Here is a 15,970-nt window from a genome sequence, read left to right on the forward strand (position 1 = left end):
GTCGCTCCTGGATTTCTGGTGGCACTATCTCTAGTCCTCCAGGAGGCCAACCTGCTCATACTCGCCTGCTCCCTCCTGCTGCCTCCCAGGCTTGGCCCCAACCCTCTCAGCTCTTCCTGGCACTAGAACAGGAAGAGGTGACAAAGGGCACCAAGGTATTTGGTGTCTCCCCCACCCACCAACTCCAAAACAGGAGGAACCAAACAGACTCATAGGTCTGCTTTCCCATCTGACTTTATTTCACTTTTTTTTCCTATAAAATTCCTCCATAATTTCACAATTTAACAAAAAAAGTTTAAAATCCAGGACAGAAACAATCCTGTAACTTATTACAAACACAATTCTCCTTATTCCTTTTATCCAGGAGTTGGTCTCAGGCTGATAAGTGTCCTAGTTCCTAGTGAGACACAATCTTGGTAAAAACCCTTACGGGTAAGAAAGGTATTCGATACCTTTGCTTTCAGGTGTTGGTTTACATTTTGTTCAGGAGACAGCAAAACACAGATTCGCACTGGGGGCAGGGGGCTTAACACTAAACACGCGGCAATCACAAAGTGCCTGCCCCTTCCTATGGAAGCGTCCCCAGAGCCCTTTTGGGCCCAGCTGCCAGGCAGCTGGGGGGTAAGTAGGGGAGCAGCTGGGAATGCTATGGTCAGAGCCCTGGCTGCCTGGCATGTCCATCAGGTGGTCACGGGCCAGCACTGGGCCCAGAGCAGCTCCAGAGGACAGCACTGGAGGCCTTCTGGCCAGAGGAGGTAACTGAGAAATGGGTCGGTGCTTCCAAAGGCCCCGGAAACAGCAGAAAGGGCCAGATGCTGCTGACACCGAGGGTGAGCCAGAGAGCCAGGCTCCAAAGCAGAAGGCTGTCTTGGCAGCCGTGTGAAGCCTGCAGCCCTTCCCAGCAGATCCTCATAGAGAAGGACCAGTGCCCTTGAGCGGAGGCTCCTGCCTGTGACCCCTGGCAGCCTCTGCAGAGGGCCAGGGAGCTGCTGCCTTTCGAGCAGCCCACGTCAGCCAGTTCCTCCGTCCAATGTCTTGGAGTTTCCAGAGAAGAATGGCGCCCACGTTGGAGTATTGCTGGCCTGGCAGGAGAAGGGGACGGTGACAGCACGGGGCCTGCCACGCAGGCCTGCCCTCTTCTCAATGCCTCAAGGCAGTGGGGTCAGGAGAGAATCTGAGTGAACGGCGAGGAGTCACGATGGTTTCCTGTAAAGTTCTCGGGCTTCCCCGAGAGTTCTGGGGCCTCACCAGGAAGGCTGGAATTCGTGGAAGCCTTGGAGGTGGGGATCACCCGGAGTGTTCAAGGTCTGCCTGACAGACGGAATCGGAGCACAGACATGAGGATCAGGGGTCACAGGGAAGGGTCACCCACATCAGAACTCGGGAACCGGGGAGAGGGGCTGACAGTGGGCTGGAGAGAGGTGAGCCCGTCTCTGGACCCCGAGTCCTTTTCCCCACCTGTTGTTTAGGGCAAAAGTTGGGGGAACTGGAGGAGTCTTGAGTCAAGGTCTGGGAGAACAGAGGCTGAGCAAACAGCCTATCAGGATCCCCACCCAAGGTGGGCTGACTCCACAAGGGCATTCTGACCCTGGAAGGTGGGCCAGAGGGAGGAGGAACCGGCCTGGACCTTGGAGAATCTCAGGCCTTCGAGGAATTGAGTCTCGGGACTCTGGACGAGTGTGAACGGCAGGTGTCGGAGGGCTAAGCCCAAACGGAGAGAGACAGGAGTGCCCGGGGGGGCCTGCCACCGGCGGGGCCCAGGCAAGAGGAGCTGGCTCTGAGTCCTCACGCTCCTTAAAAATACTCCACAAACTATCACGTCTTATTTGGCAAAAGCTCATTTTTTTCAAAGTTTGAAGACTCGATAACAGAGAGGAGGAAGAGGATCCTATGGAAGAAAGGAGAGGCCGAGGCCCGGGGCACCGTTACAAGTGGTGGCCTGCAGCTGGCTGGAGCTGGGAGGTCTGCTCCTGGTGACGGCTGTCAGTCTGACTAGGCGCCTGAGGACCTACTGCTCCATCGTAGTGTTCACAGGCCCGGACTGTGCCTTTTGAGTCCCAGGAGGAGGATGAGGCGCCCTGGTACCACTGAGGGGGATCCTCCCTGCGCTTGGAGAAAGCCAGTGGGCACTCCGGCTCGGCCTCTAGTCCAATGACAAGACCAGTGGAGACATCTTAACCTAAAGTCCCACCTTACCCCCACCCCCCACGTGCACTGCTGCCACAGAAATGCACACCCGGAAACCGCTCTGGTACCTACAGTGCATACGTACATACATAATAGAGAGACAACTATACAGCATGGAGTCCCAGCACAGTGAGAGCCAAGAGAGGGGCTGCATCCGGCTCACATGGAGGACGAGCCAAGGCCTGGCCTGGAGCAGCTGGACCCTCTGAGGTCCTGGGGTGCGGTGTGTCTGAACCATTTGGAGAGGCCTGGCCAGTGACACCAGGCCCCACATCCCACCACGGAGCAGGGCTCCCACCGCCGGGCACATTTCTTCCCCTATACAGGAATGAGGCCCAGCGCTGCCTTCAACACAAGGGGAACCCAGGTGACGGCCCCTGAATATCAGGGAGCAGCAGCAGCGCCCGCTGGGCCCCCTCGGCCCCAGGGCTCCCGGTGAGCTGGTGGGGAGGGCAGGCCGGGAGCCAACGAGGAAAGTGCAGCTGGCCGTGAGGGCCGAGGACAGGGCGGTCACTAAGGCAGTGCTGCGGGCGAGTGAGTCGAGAGAGAGAAAGGCAGGCGGGGTCCGGATGTGGCCTCCCGGGACCCCGATGATAGGGGCCCGGCATCTGGCCCAGGGTCATGTGGCCACGGCCTCCAGGTAGCTCTGCAGCTTACGCACGGTGGTCTCATCCAGGGAGAAAAGGTCAAAGTCAAAGGTGGTATTGGTGACATTGAAGTGGCCGGTCTCCTCGATGAGGTTCACAATCTGGAAGGAGGTGGCAAGGTGGCTTCAGGAGATAGGAAGTTGGGCTGGGGTGTCCCCCACCCTCCAGCAGACCCCCAAGGAAGAGGAGGAAGAGAAGGAGGAGAAGAAGGAGGCTCCTTGGGGATGCAGCCAGGGGTTCTAGCAGCCTGCAGGCCTTACAGGCACCCCCTGTCCCAGGGACTCATGTGTGATAACCTGTGTCCTCAGCAGAACCGAGGGCAGGGCGGGCTCCGTCCTAGTACCTGCTGCAGCACGTTGCGCTCCCGCAGGGCCATCAGCCTCCGGTGCAGCTCCACCAGTTCATCTGTGTAGGCCTAGGGGTGGCAAACAGGCACTCAGCAGGTGGCCTCAGCCATTCCAACTGCCCAGCCCTGAGGAAGCCCATCACAGCTGGGGACCCGGGACAGAGGTTGGTCTGATGCTGCTGAGGCCAGCACCTCAGCACACCTGGGCTGACCCATCCAGTTGTGGAGCCCCGGGATTACCCCCACCCCACCCGAGCCCTCCACCTTGTCATAGGTGCCCCTCTTGAGGATCTTCTCAGACTTGCTGCAGGATTCGGGGCTCCTCCGGCCTGATGCCTGCAGGACAAACCCGGGTCTGTGCTCTCAGCTCTTACCCATGCCTCTCCCGCAGCCCCCCAAAGGCTCTCCCACCTCCCCAGGCCCACCTGCCCTCCTTCCTCTGACCTCCAACTCTAAGGGAAGCCCATCATGGGGAGCAGACACACCTCTGGGACCTGGGGGTGAGCAAAGCCTCTCTCTGCCTGGGACCCATGGACAACCCCAGGCCCAGGACCAATAATGGCCCGGCCCTCAGCCCTGCCTCTAGAACGTGATGGCAACCTGCCCACCAGTGCCCTCTGGACTCACCTTGCTGTTGGGAGGGGGTGGCTTCTTGGGGGCAGGGGGCTCTCGGCTGGGGAGGCAGGAGTCAGCACTGTTGTCACTGTCGCTATCACTGAAGCTCAACCTGAACAAGGAAGACGATGCTCTGTCAGGCCTCCGCCACCCTGCTGCTGCAAGACCTGTGCCTGACTCAGACTCACCTGACAATGGGACACCCCTCCCTGTGGGCAAAGAGTGCTGCCCCTAAACCTCACTTGGCTCTAGGCAGCCACTACAGACTTAAAAAAGAATGTGCCGAAGCCACCTTCAAAGGGCAAAGAGCCCAGAGCCACAGGTGTGCACGCTAAGAGGCACGTCCCCATGAGGCAGGTCTCCCGGGGCCGGCACCAGACGGATACCCTGCAGCTGGAAGGATGGGGCATGGTGCTGGGCTCTGCTCCTTCGCGTGTCCCCTGCTACTCCTGCGGCCAGGGGCAGCCTGCACGTGCACCGAAGGGAACGCCGTTTCCACCTTAGCCTGAGCGCTTTGGATGCCAGCCTTCCTCGGTGACATCGAGGTGTTCCCATCTGGGTGGAGCCCTTGGAGCCCTGAACACAATGTGTCTGGAGGTGGCTCAACCTCAAACCTCCTGGGAGGCAGGGCCCTGGGCGAGTCCTCAACGTCCGCCTCCATTTCCGCACCTGTAAAGGTCCCGGGAGGGGCGCACAGGGGAGGAGTGGACGCGCAGCGACAAATGGTCACCACTATCTCAGGAGGCAAGGGTGCAGTTAAAAGTGCAAACGCCCAGGCTGGCTGGAACTGGAAAGCCTCTCTTTAGAGCAGGGGGGGGCAAACTTTTTGACTCGAGGGCCACAATGGGTTCTTAAACTGGACCGGAGGGCCGGAACAAAAGCATGGATGGAGTGTTTGTGTGAACTAATATAAATTCAAAGTAAACGTCATTACATAAACGGGTACGGTCTTTTTTTTTTTTTAGTTTTATTCATTTCAAACGGGCCGGATCCGGCCCGCGGGCCGTAGTTTGCCCACGGCTGTTTTAGAGTCCTAATTCTCTCTCATGGTCTCAGTCTAGATAGCACAAGTTGGTTCAGTCCTTTCAGCTTTTTCCAGAATTTCTCACAGCACAGCGAGGGGCTGTAGAGGGAGCAAATTCCTCTCCAGCCCCGTCCCCTAGCTGGGAATGGCCTGCTCCTCTGGGGGCCTCCCTGGGGAGAGGCTCCCACTGGGATCCCAGTCCCTCACAGACATTGTGGGCTTGATCCAGCACAGAGGAGCCTGAAACTGCTCCTCCATATCTGCAGCACCGGAAGCCCTGCCTGCCACCTTCTACCTAAGACACCTCACTGTGAAAGCAGTGCCAGGAACGCAGCACGGAGCCTGGGCTTCAGGGGCTCCTGTCTTATTCCTCCCAAGGTCAAGGCTGTCCATTTACTTGGGTACACTTCTCCCACTGTAAGCAGCAGGCCTCGGGGCCCCTGCTCCCCTGAAACCCAGACCTCTCTCTCCCCCACTTCCCAGTTGAATCATTCCAGTGGGGAAGGCAGGTGGTGACTCCTTGATGCCCAGGTGACACTACCACATCAGCCAGACCCAGGCTTGGCCCCACTGCCCTGGACATCCCCTCGTGTCCCCCTCTTCCCAGGGTCCACCAGGGGCAGCTGGAGGCCATGCAGACTGTGGGCCTCCCCAGGGAGCAGAACAGGATGGAATGGGACTTGGCTAGCTCCTCCCAACCAGCTGCAGTGCCAATTCGAGGTCTGTGTGGCCCCTTCCCTGAAAATAGATGTCTGGCTCCCTCGGCGTCCAGGGAAGCCCCACCCAGGCCTTCCATGTCTGCCCTGCAAAAGGACACTCAACGTGCTTCCACACAGTTGGTCCCTGCACCACTGCACCTGGTGTCCAGCAGGAGTCCACACCGAATGCTGTCAGCACAAAGAGGCAGGAGCTGCGGCCATTAATCCTGTCCTGGGAGACAGGCAGTCTCCTTGGGCCCCTCCCCAGCTAAGTCGCCACAAAGCCTCCATAGCCACATTCTCAGGATGATGAGCTTAATCAGCTAGACCAGGGGTCCTCAAACTACGGCCCACGGGCCACATCAAATACAAATATTGTATTTGTTCCCGTTTTGTTTTTTTTACTTCAAAATAAGATATGTGCAGTGTGCATAGGAATTTGTTCATAGTTTTTTTTTAAACTATAGTCCGGCCCGCCAACGGTCTGAGGGACAGTGAACTGGCCCCCTGTTTAAAAAGTTTGAGGACCCCTGAGCTAGGCTGACACAGACTACCTGCAATCACCTGTTAGGCGTCCCTGTGCTGGTGGGTGTAGACCGGGTGACTGGCCTGGCTTAATGAGTTGCTGAGCCCTGGAGGAGGTGCTGAATCTGGGCCCGACTGGGCTCCTGACCCCTGAGTCTGGCCCTTCCTTGGGCCTGGAATCAAGGTTGGCATTTGCTCTGGGCAAGAGGCTGAGAATGCATAGCCATCCTTAAAGGACGCGCTCTAAGGGTCTGGGGGTGTCCACAGGACATTTCTCAGAGTCTGTCCTCACCTATGCCACACACGTAGGGAAGGGGGAAAAGATCTCAAGACCCGAGAACAGAGGAACTAGCCTACCTCCCACTCCAACCCCAACTCCTGCTTCAGAGCAGGACTGGCCCTAGGGCTACTGGGCACAGCCTTTCCCCACTTCTCAAATGGTGCCTGGACTTCTCCCCCTCAACATCCCACCCCTTCCCGCCAGGTAGCCCACACCTTTCTATGACAGGAGGAAGGAAGCCACCTAAGATCCCTCCACTTTAGATAACAGGAGAGACTGTGTGAGCCCTAGGCAAGAGCACTGTCCAGTAGGCTCTGATGCTTCCTCTGCATGCGCCCCAGGAATACTTCTGTCCTCGCCTCACCTCCTCAAGGCCCCACAAGCCCAGTAGAGCTGCCAGGGTCCCCCACCTACCCCCCTACCCCAACTGGCCCGGGCACCTGGAATCCCTCCCTGCATTTGTCTTGCCGGCAGCCTCCTCGCCTGATGAAGAGTCATCCTCGTCGGACTCCTCAGATTGCAGGTCCTCCACCATGGAGCGCAGGGGTCCTGGGGAGGGTGGCAAGGAAGGGAGGAGAGATAAAGAAGAAGGGGTTTAGGGCTCTGTCTGGGTCCCTGCAGGGTCCCCTCCACTTCCAGGGCCACATGAGCTTATTGACACCACAATCCCCAAAATGCACCCACACAAACCCACGTAGAAGTCCTTCTGGCCATGTGGGGCCTGCCACTCATCTCCAAGGACTGTCCCCAAGACTACCCTCTACCTAAAGGACCCTCTGGCTTCCCCATACCCCTACCTTCCTGTCCCTGCTCGCAGGCCTCTGGACCCTGGCCCGAGGCAGAATCACAAGGCCCTTCCATTGCCAAAGCCAAAGAGCACCCCTCTTCTGCTCCCAGTGCTGAGATCAGAGCCTTTGCCCGGAGCCGGGACCAGCCAGCCTTGCTGGGAGGGCAAGGCAGCCAGAGCCTGGGGCCACAGGATGCCTCACCAGCCTGTGCCCCTACTCAGGCCTGCCCAGTGCCTCAGCAACCCCCTCCGCTGTTCCCAGCCCACCGTCCTCCCCTTTCTCCAGAGCACCTGGTTCCAGTCCCCGACAGAGGCATCTTTGGTTTATATTCCTGTTACCAAGGCAACAGAGGGACACAAAGCCCTCAATTACCTTGGTCACATGATCCCACTTCAGCAGATTCCCCCTCCCTTCCCCATAGATAAGAACCCTTGGAGAGAGTGTGCACTTCCTGCACCCCATCCCCCACGCCCCCTCAGAGACTGCACATCTACATTCCAGGTCAGAAATACCCGCCTCTCTCCCAATACACTCTCCTCCTCCAGCTTTCTGCAACCCAAGAAAAAGGACTCCAGGCTGTGGGGGAGGAGACTGTCGGCCCAATCCACCAGAAGAAATGCTTCCGGTTTGCGGGTGAGTAGCAGGGTCGGCAGGGCTGGCGGATTCCATGCCCCCTCTCACACCTGTGTCCCGCAGGCTGGGAGTGGCCAGGCACCTGAGAAAGGCCCTCCCTGATCTGGGACAGCCAAGTGGGCTTTATGCCCTCTCCCCCCACAAAAGCCTCTCCATTCCCAGGGGTCCTGCAGGGAAAGGGCAGAAATGCAGACTGCTGAGTGCCAGCCAGACCCACTGCAGGAGCAGAGCATTCCTGCCCTCATCCAGGAGCCGTCCTCTAATGGGACAGTGTGGAAGGGCTGGCAAAGGAACTGATGCCTGCCTCCCTCTGGGAGAGCTGGCGAGGAGGGTGTCTGGCTATGGGTAGGGCCCAAATCAGAAAGGGGCTGCTCTCCACTGGCCCGCAAGCACCAGCACCTCATCAGCACATCGCCAAGCCCTCATCATACAGACAGTGTGTCCTGAGGCTCAGGGGAAGGTCACCAGGAGTGATATATCCCACACCTGGCTGGCATTCAGGTGAACTGTTTCTGCTTTTCTTTTTATACACTCCCTGAAGTTCTACAAGCTACAAATGTGGATATCTGGGAGCCCAGTCTGGGTAAGCAGTAGTATACTGAAGAAATGCCCAGGGTGTTCAGCTCAGGCCCTTGCCCTGCCCTCCATCCCTCACTTCCCTCATCCAAGCCTCCCCATCATTTCCACCTTCCCCCTCACTCTAGGCCCTCCTCATCACCCCCTCCCTGGGGGTAAGGCACCAGTGGGTTTTTCTGACAGTGGCAGCAGCTGAAGCTCAGGCATGGAGTGAGCCCCCATAGAAGTTACGGGAAACTGCCTGTAAGTCCCTGTGATTGGATAACAAACCTAGAACCCCACCAGCCAGGTGGAGTCAGAGGCTGCCCCCACAGCAGTAAGCCACAGAAACATCCTGTCTTTCCTTTGTATCACCCACCTTGACTGTGGTTCTGAGATGGCTCAAAATCCGAATCTGAACTGGAGTCAGAGCTGGAGCTGGAGTTGGATGGGCTCGACTGGGCGGACTTCACCCCAAAACGGGGGTAGGGTGGGACAGTGGGGAGAGAAGACAAGAATAACCTTTCAGTCCAAGGGAAAGGAGTGGACAAGAAATGCGCCCTGGCAGCAATGACACCCAGCTGAGTCTTTCCCCAGATACGCACTCAAAAGGTGACAAAGGTGCCAGGCTCAAGGCACACAGGAGGACCCCTGCACACACTCCTGAGAACATGGCTTCCTGAGTCCGTAGGCACCCAGCCCCAGGACACCACCAGTTTGCATTTCAAATGCAATGGCCCATCTTTTCTCACTGAGGATCTTTAAATTTCTAGTAGTTCCAGGAGAAGCTCTCAACAAGTCACTGGTTTTCCCATGCACCTCAGCAGGAGGACAGGGAACCAAGCTGTCCATGAAAGGGGGCTGGGGGGGTGGGGAGCACATCTGTTTGTGGGCCCTGCCTTCCTCCTATGAGGGCAAGAGCTGGCGATGGGCGCTGTGGCGCCACAGGGAACAGAGGAAAGATCTGGAACAGGAACGGTGACTGCAGAGACCCAGCTCTCATTCTGCCCCTTGTTTCCTCACAGCCAGTCCCGAGGCTGAGTGATGACAAAAAGCTGTCTGCTTGTCTCCCTGCCACGTGCTGCCATCACCCACCACGTGCCCTGAGGTAATGATGAATGTGCCACGTGACAAGCAGTAGGGGACAGGGTGTACTCAACCAGGTCACATCCCCCACTTCTTCCTGCAACCTTCCACCCTAGGCCCTAGGACACATGGGGTAAGATGACTGGGGACTGCACCTCCCTGGGTGTAAAGGAACTGGTCACTTCAGATCCCTTCAGGGAAGGGGCCTCTGGCCTTGCTGCATGGAGCACTAAGCTAGAACAGGGGTCTTAGTTTCTGCCAACAGGCAGTTCTGAAGGTGCACATAACACAGCAAGCCATGGGTCTATGGCAGAGACTCTGAAGGGCAGAAGGGCAAAGTTCACAGCTCCAAGAGTCTACCCTGGCCCAGAGCACCCCACACACCTGGGAGGCTGCCTCACCCCTAGCAAGCCTGCCCTCGGGCTGGGGCTTGTCTGACCCTCTTGCTTTGGGGAGGACCATCTGGAGGAACGGAACACCTTGAGCGCTGGGACCAGCCACCTCTGGGCACCTCCCCGTTTCAAGAGAAGGGACCAGGAAACAGGCAGAGGCACCTAACAGCATTTGCTTAGTCCTGGCATGTGTCATGTGAGAGGAGATCCTAGGAAAGGAGTCCCGGACCCCCAAGGGATCAGGAAAGTCCCTCCTGATGGTCTGGGTGCTGAGGGCTGAGGGCAGCTCCCAGGGTACAGAGGGGACCTAGGAAGGCACAAGTCTTTGCTCACTCAATAGACCCAGAGAGTAATCAGGCCACCTAGGGACAGAACACTGTCACTTGAAGAGTTAAGGGGCCTCTTCTTTAGAGTTTACCTTGGCCTAAACCACCTGCTCCAGGCATCTGCTAACAGCCCGCCCCCCCCCCCCCCCCCCCCGACACACACACACATGCCTTCACATCGGAGAATCCTAGATTACCATCAACCACTGCCCACTGTGACAGACCAGTGTGACACCCCCAAATCTCAGCAATGGGTCTGTGGACAAGTGGCCCTCTAGCATTCAGACCTGAGTTCTTATTCTGGTTCAGGGGTCCTGGTTCTGACCCTGGGTTTGACACCAACTGGGCAAGGCCACCCTGGCTTTAAGCCTCAGTTTCCCCCATCTGTAAAAGCTGCCTTGCAGCCCAGCCAGAGTGGCTCAGTGGGTAAGCATCAACCTATGAACGAGGAGGTCATGGTTTGATTCCTGGTCAGGGCACATGCCTGGGTTGTGGGCTTGATCCCTAGTGTGGGGCATGCAGGAGGCAGCCAATCAATGAATCTCTCATCATTGATGTTTCTATCTCTGAAATCATTAAAAAAATATATTTTCTTTAAAAGCTGCCTTGCTGCCCCACATGACGGCCAATGCCCATTGTGCCTCTGCCATCTGGGGCAGAGAATTTGGACAGACCCCCTGGGCAGAGGGCATGAGCAGCAGGTTCTGTAAGGCTGACACAAAAAGCAGGGCCAAGGCAGGAGTTGGACCCAGGTGGCGGCCAGCCAGTGTGTAGGCTCAGGGCTGCAGGCTGGGGAAGTAGGAGCCATGAGAGGTGGCTCCAGCACCTGTGTGGGGTGGGGGGTGGCAAGCAAGTCCGCCGACCTCAGATGCACTGCCCCTTTTCTTTCCACACAAATCCAAGGGGCAGAAATAATTTCAGCCCAAAGGGCCTAGAGGTGTGCATCTGAAAGCCCACAAGGAGTCATGAGTGCTGCTGATGAGTGCCGCTGCTCAGCCACATGCCATGTCCAGCAGGGGACAGAGGGGCCAGCGGGCTCTCAGCACTCCTGGCCCCTAACTGAAAAGGACCCTGCGGGCCAAAGAGACCACAGAGAAGCAGTTGGAGGAGCTGGGGGCTTGGCCCAGGGACTCAGACAAGGAGCCCCTCAACCCCCTCTTGGCTAAGCAGGAGGCGGCAACTCAGGTTCCCTGCAATGTCAGAGCTCTCCAGTGGTGGTGCCCCACCTGCCTCCAGGGTGGGTAGCCTGGGATGGTCGGGAGAGGCTGGGAGACCCGGCTATGGAAGGCTGTCTCACTCCTCCACCATAGGTATCTGTGCCTCACCAAGATCCTAGGGTTGGGAAATGTCACTGAGTCACTGTCCCACAGCCTTAGAGAGCCCTGGGCACCCTGTTGGTGGCCCAGGTCTCATACCTGCATGGACCTTGAGTGGCTAAGGCTTGTCATTCAGAAGTCTCTCAGGGCTGGGATGCACTGCTCCAGCCAGGAGAGACCCCCCCCCCCCCCCCCCCGCAGGCCATAGATACCAGACATTCAGCCCACTCTCAGCAGCAGTGCTGGGGGGAGAAGGCTTCCCACATAGCACCCCAGTGATCACAGCCACGCATCAGCATGGATACCTGGGACATCAGGGGCGGCCTCCATCTCTTACCCAATGAAAATACACCAGCCTTGGGTACAAAAAGGTCTCACCTGGAAGCATCTAGGATGGGAAAGAGGGAAAGGCACCTGCCCAGAGCTCCAGATGCTGAGCAGACAGATGACAGATGATAGACCAGGGTGCTGTTGAGCACCCAAAGAACCTGCAGCAGCTGAGCAGGATACTGAAATGGCCCTGAATGGCCAGGAAGCTTCTAAATAAGAGATGTTCCAAGTCCTGCCACCTTAGGCTCATTGTTTCCTGGCTGTGAGGAGCGCTGGGTGTGCAGCATGATTGGCCCCATGTCCCTAAGCCAGTGGGTACAGTTACCCATGGACCAAATCGTCACCCCCAATGCTGTTGCCTCCAACGGAGTACCCCTGGAAGCCACATGCTGATGACATGGTGTTGCTGACACAAAACAGATCTAGCTTCATCTCCGGAGCCACTTTCAAAGCCCCAGTGGAGCCCCAGCAGCAATGCTGCAGGCAGACTTCAGCCTCTGGGAGTGAATGGAGATCTGGAAACAGCACAGGTCACCAGTCATGGGGGCGGTGCCTCAGGTAAGGGGGTCACTCCTCATTTATCCACCCATTCATCCATTCGACCATCACCCAGGCACCTGTTCTCGGAACACCAGATGCCAAACACAATCTCAGAGATGCTATTACCTCCCAAGGCCCCAGTGAGGTCTGGCCACCCAGTCAGCAGTCTGGCTATGTGCTCCTCTGGGATTCAAGGGGTCTCTCACAGCCATCTTCAGAGAACCACCTGGAAACACTGTTGCAGGAGCCCAGAGCCTCTCACAGCGAGAGGGGTACTGGCCCATGCTTAGAAGACAAGTCTTGCTGATTCAAGATCCTTGTGTCTATGCTGCATGAGCAGCAGCGGATGGGTGGTAGGGGTGGTGGGCCCTCAGACTCCACTGGCCATCTGGGAATGGAGCCAGCATTAAGCTTCCAGACCAACCATGTGGTGGCCGGGGAAAGGACAACAGTAAGACACAATCACCCACCCTGATCCCCAACTGGCCACCAAGACCCTGGGCCATGCAAGGGGCTCCCACGGTAAAGAGCTCGGAACCCAGGTACCAGACTATCATGTTCCACCAAAACCATCCTTCCTAAGCACCATTTCCACAGAGACCTCACAGTTAGGCTTTATCATCCTTGACAGAAGGGGAAACTGAGGCTTAGTGAGGTGCTCAGGTATGCCCAAAGCTACAAGGAGCAAGTGGGAGCTCTGGGGCTGAGATCCCAATCTCCTCATCTAACCTTTGGGCTAGCAAGGCTTTCAATGGCAAAAAGCCAGAAAAGCTGATAAGGACAGGGGATTCAAAGAGCCAGAAAAGAGGATAGGGATTGATGGGGAAAGGGGCACCCTACCTCTGTCTTGAAGGAGGCCTCGTCCTCCGAGTTGGACTCCTCCACCTCTGGGGGCTTTTTTATCTCCCGGGGCTCATTCTCAGCCTTGATCTTCTCCACTTTGGTGCTGCCCTTGTCCTTGGCCGACTTTTTGTCCGAGAAGGAGGATGAGGTGCGGGGCGAAGTGCTAGGGGCGCTCCTGGACCCCTTGGAGCTGCTCTTCTTCTGCTTTTTGGCACTGGGCTTGGGTGAGTCAGTGGTAGCTGGCCGCTTGCTGGAAGACTTAGATGGTGGTGGTGGTGGGGGACCACCCTTGGGGGACAGGCTCTCCAGTTTGGTCTCCTTCAGGGCCATCTTAGGCTCCTTAAATGCAGCCTTGGGTGGCGGGGCCTTCTCCTCCTTGGGTGGCCGGCCCTCAACCAGCTTCCGTGAGGCGTCCTTGGCACTCCGGGCCTGCTCACGCTCTGGCTCCTTGGAGGGGCCTTTGCTCTCCGAGTCTTTGCGGGGCCGCTCCCGGTGCTCCTTGGCTGTCTTATGGGCCTTGCAGGCCTTGCCGCTCTCCCTGCTGGCGTCCTGAAATGTCGGGTGGGAAGGGAGAAAGACACAGTCAAACGGCATCTCAGGCCGCCCTGCTCCACTGCCCCTAACCCTTACAAAGTATAATCCACCTGGATTCAGGCTCAGCTAGAGAAAATCTTCCAAAAAGCAAAGAAGTAAGGCAGCAGGTGAGAATTTTAAATGGAGCTGTCCCTTTTAACTACTAGGAAGTGTCAGCAGGTCCCAGGTGACTGCAGGCTAAGACTCCCCTCTGAATTGAACTGACATTCCCTGAGGGATTCAAGAACAGCACAGTGAGTCAGGCAGAGAAAGACAGATACACAGACCCCCTCCAGCTCAGACACCTTGCAGCTCCCACTGGGGGCGCTAGCAGACAGGCCCCTTTCTATCCCTACCACTAAACCTCCTGCCTGGTCGCCCCAAACCAGCGCGACCTGCCAGGCATAATGGTTCTTTGATCCACAGTCAGCACTTATTGAGTGGCTGCTGGGTTCAGGGCGCTGTGCAGGACCAACAAATCCTGACAGAATTGAAACCACCTGGACAGCTTTTCTATAATGTATACAGTTCCTGGGAAACTCAGAGGGTTCAGGGTGGATCAGCCAGGTCATGGAACTCTGGCTAGGACAGAGGCAGAAAGCAGCCCTGCTCCAGGCTGCTGGGAAAGCTGGGCCAGGGGACACCAACCCTGTGCGCCCACACTTCCTACCATGCCAGTGATGGTGCAGGGGCCTGGCTGACAGCAAGCACTCAATCATGGGGGCTGCAGCCACCCCCCACACAGCTAGCGTACCCTTTGGGTAGAAGCCTTGCCTGACACCTTGTTTGCTTCCTGCCTGTCAAACCCCTTCAACACCCCTCATGTCCAGGGTTGCTGAACAGGTGCCCAGCTGCCAAGGGCTCTGCCCCCATCTCAGTCAGCAGGTGCACAGTTGGGCTCAGCGGCTCTCCAGATCAAAGCTCACCAGGAAATCAACAGCAGCCAGACCCTGAGGGTGGCATGCACCACCCGAGGCAGCCACACTTTACCAGCTCACCCTATGTGCTAAGAGGATGGGTGAGCCAGCTAAATGCCCAGCAGCAGGGCCTCTACTTCCTGCTCTCCCAGCCCACCTGACAGACTCTCACAATAAAGAGCTACAAGGACAGGTGGCACAGCCTTGACCACCTCAGATCTACTTGTTCACTGTCTTCTTGCAAATCCATAACCCACATCAGTGTCAAAGGTTCAGGGACAGCCTTGTGTGGTCATAGGCTCCTGCTGCCTCCCTGGAGAAACATCAGCCCCTGTGCCCTGGACCTGGCTCTTCTATCTCCAGGGCAGTGGGAAGGGGTACTCATAACACAAGCCCCAGCTGACCATCTAAAGGGGCATCTCCTTTGGGGCTGGTGTGTGGAATGGGGTCAGTCCCTGGGGACTCCTCTCTCCAACAATCGACTCCCCTGAGGAGGGAAGCAAGATGCAGACCTCATATGTGATTCCAGCCTCTTCTCAAAATATCTATACACACCCCAGGCTATAGGAGTCGGCCCCAGCCCGAACAGGCAGGGCAAAAGCACACCCAATAAACATCTGTCAAAGGCCTCAGCACAGTTCCCACCGGGTCCCCCAGACCTGGGGTCGGACAAGCCTCCACTGCCGCCCAGGGTCTGCCCAGCAAGTAGGGCCTTCCTAGCAGTGGCTCTTTACCTGGGGGTCTGCACAGCAGGCTCCCTGAAACCACACGGAGTTCCGAGAGTAATGTGATCGTTCACAGTCACGTTCTCAAAGCCATCAATGAAGCAAAATGTCTAAGAACCAAGTTTTAGAGAAAGGTCATCCAGGCCAACTGTCTGATTTCAGACAGGGAGAAGCTACAGATATGAAAATCCAGGGGTGCTGTGAGGTGGGGAATAAAAGGAATACCATCCTCGAAAAGGAGCCTTCAGGAGCCCCACCCTCTGCCCGGAGGCTCCAACTCGTGTCTTCCATGCTACCCTCTGAGGAGACATGAGGTGGGGACAGATCACCAGTGACCAATCTGCCTAGGGCTCCAAAAGCCAGACTCTCCAGCGGCCTCCAGGTTGGGGACCCTGACAAGCAAGGCCCTGCATGACCAAGCCCTTCCCTCTCAGTCTCCTCTGCCTGGAGCATGAGACCTGGCAATCAGACTCTTTGGGTCTAGGCAGCAGAGAACCAATCTGGGTGGTACAGCCAGTACCCAAAGGGAGGTCCTCATCTGGAGGAAGAGGTTGGCACACAGGTTCTACCCTCCTAGAAGAGCAGGTGAGGCTAACGGCTCAGAAGGGAGGACAACAGGTTCCT

General features: G+C 57.2%; 1 protein-coding gene across 4 annotated transcripts in view; it reads right to left on the reverse strand.

Annotated features, from left to right (window-relative positions):
* Positions 1-216: 216 nt before the first annotated feature.
* MLLT1 (MLLT1 super elongation complex subunit) overlaps positions 217-15,970 on the reverse strand; it is an 89,683-nt gene continuing 73,929 nt past the window's right edge. For 3 of the 4 annotated variants that reach the window (XM_070415934.1, XM_070415932.1, XM_070415935.1), the window contains 7 exons: positions 13,129-13,680; positions 8,678-8,765; positions 6,763-6,871; positions 3,808-3,907; positions 3,445-3,516; positions 3,178-3,249; positions 217-2,935 (listed from right to left, as the gene is read on the reverse strand). In XM_070415934.1, the coding sequence (XP_070272035.1) occupies positions 2,807-2,935; positions 3,178-3,249; positions 3,445-3,516; positions 3,808-3,907; positions 6,763-6,871; positions 8,678-8,765; positions 13,129-13,680 (1,122 nt within the window). In that variant the 3' untranslated portion in view covers positions 217-2,806. Of the gene's footprint in view, positions 2,936-3,130; positions 3,250-3,444; positions 3,517-3,807; positions 3,908-6,762; positions 6,872-8,677; positions 8,766-13,128; positions 13,681-15,970 lie in introns of all 4 variants that reach the window. The other variant, XM_070415933.1, reaches the window with a different exon arrangement.

This window comes from Myotis yumanensis, unplaced genomic scaffold (assembly GCF_028538775.1).
Source record: "Myotis yumanensis isolate MYYU_CA2020_CCGP unplaced genomic scaffold, mMyoYum1.0.hap1 SCAF_5, whole genome shotgun sequence".
Taxonomy (NCBI): Eukaryota; Metazoa; Chordata; class Mammalia; order Chiroptera; family Vespertilionidae; genus Myotis; species Myotis yumanensis.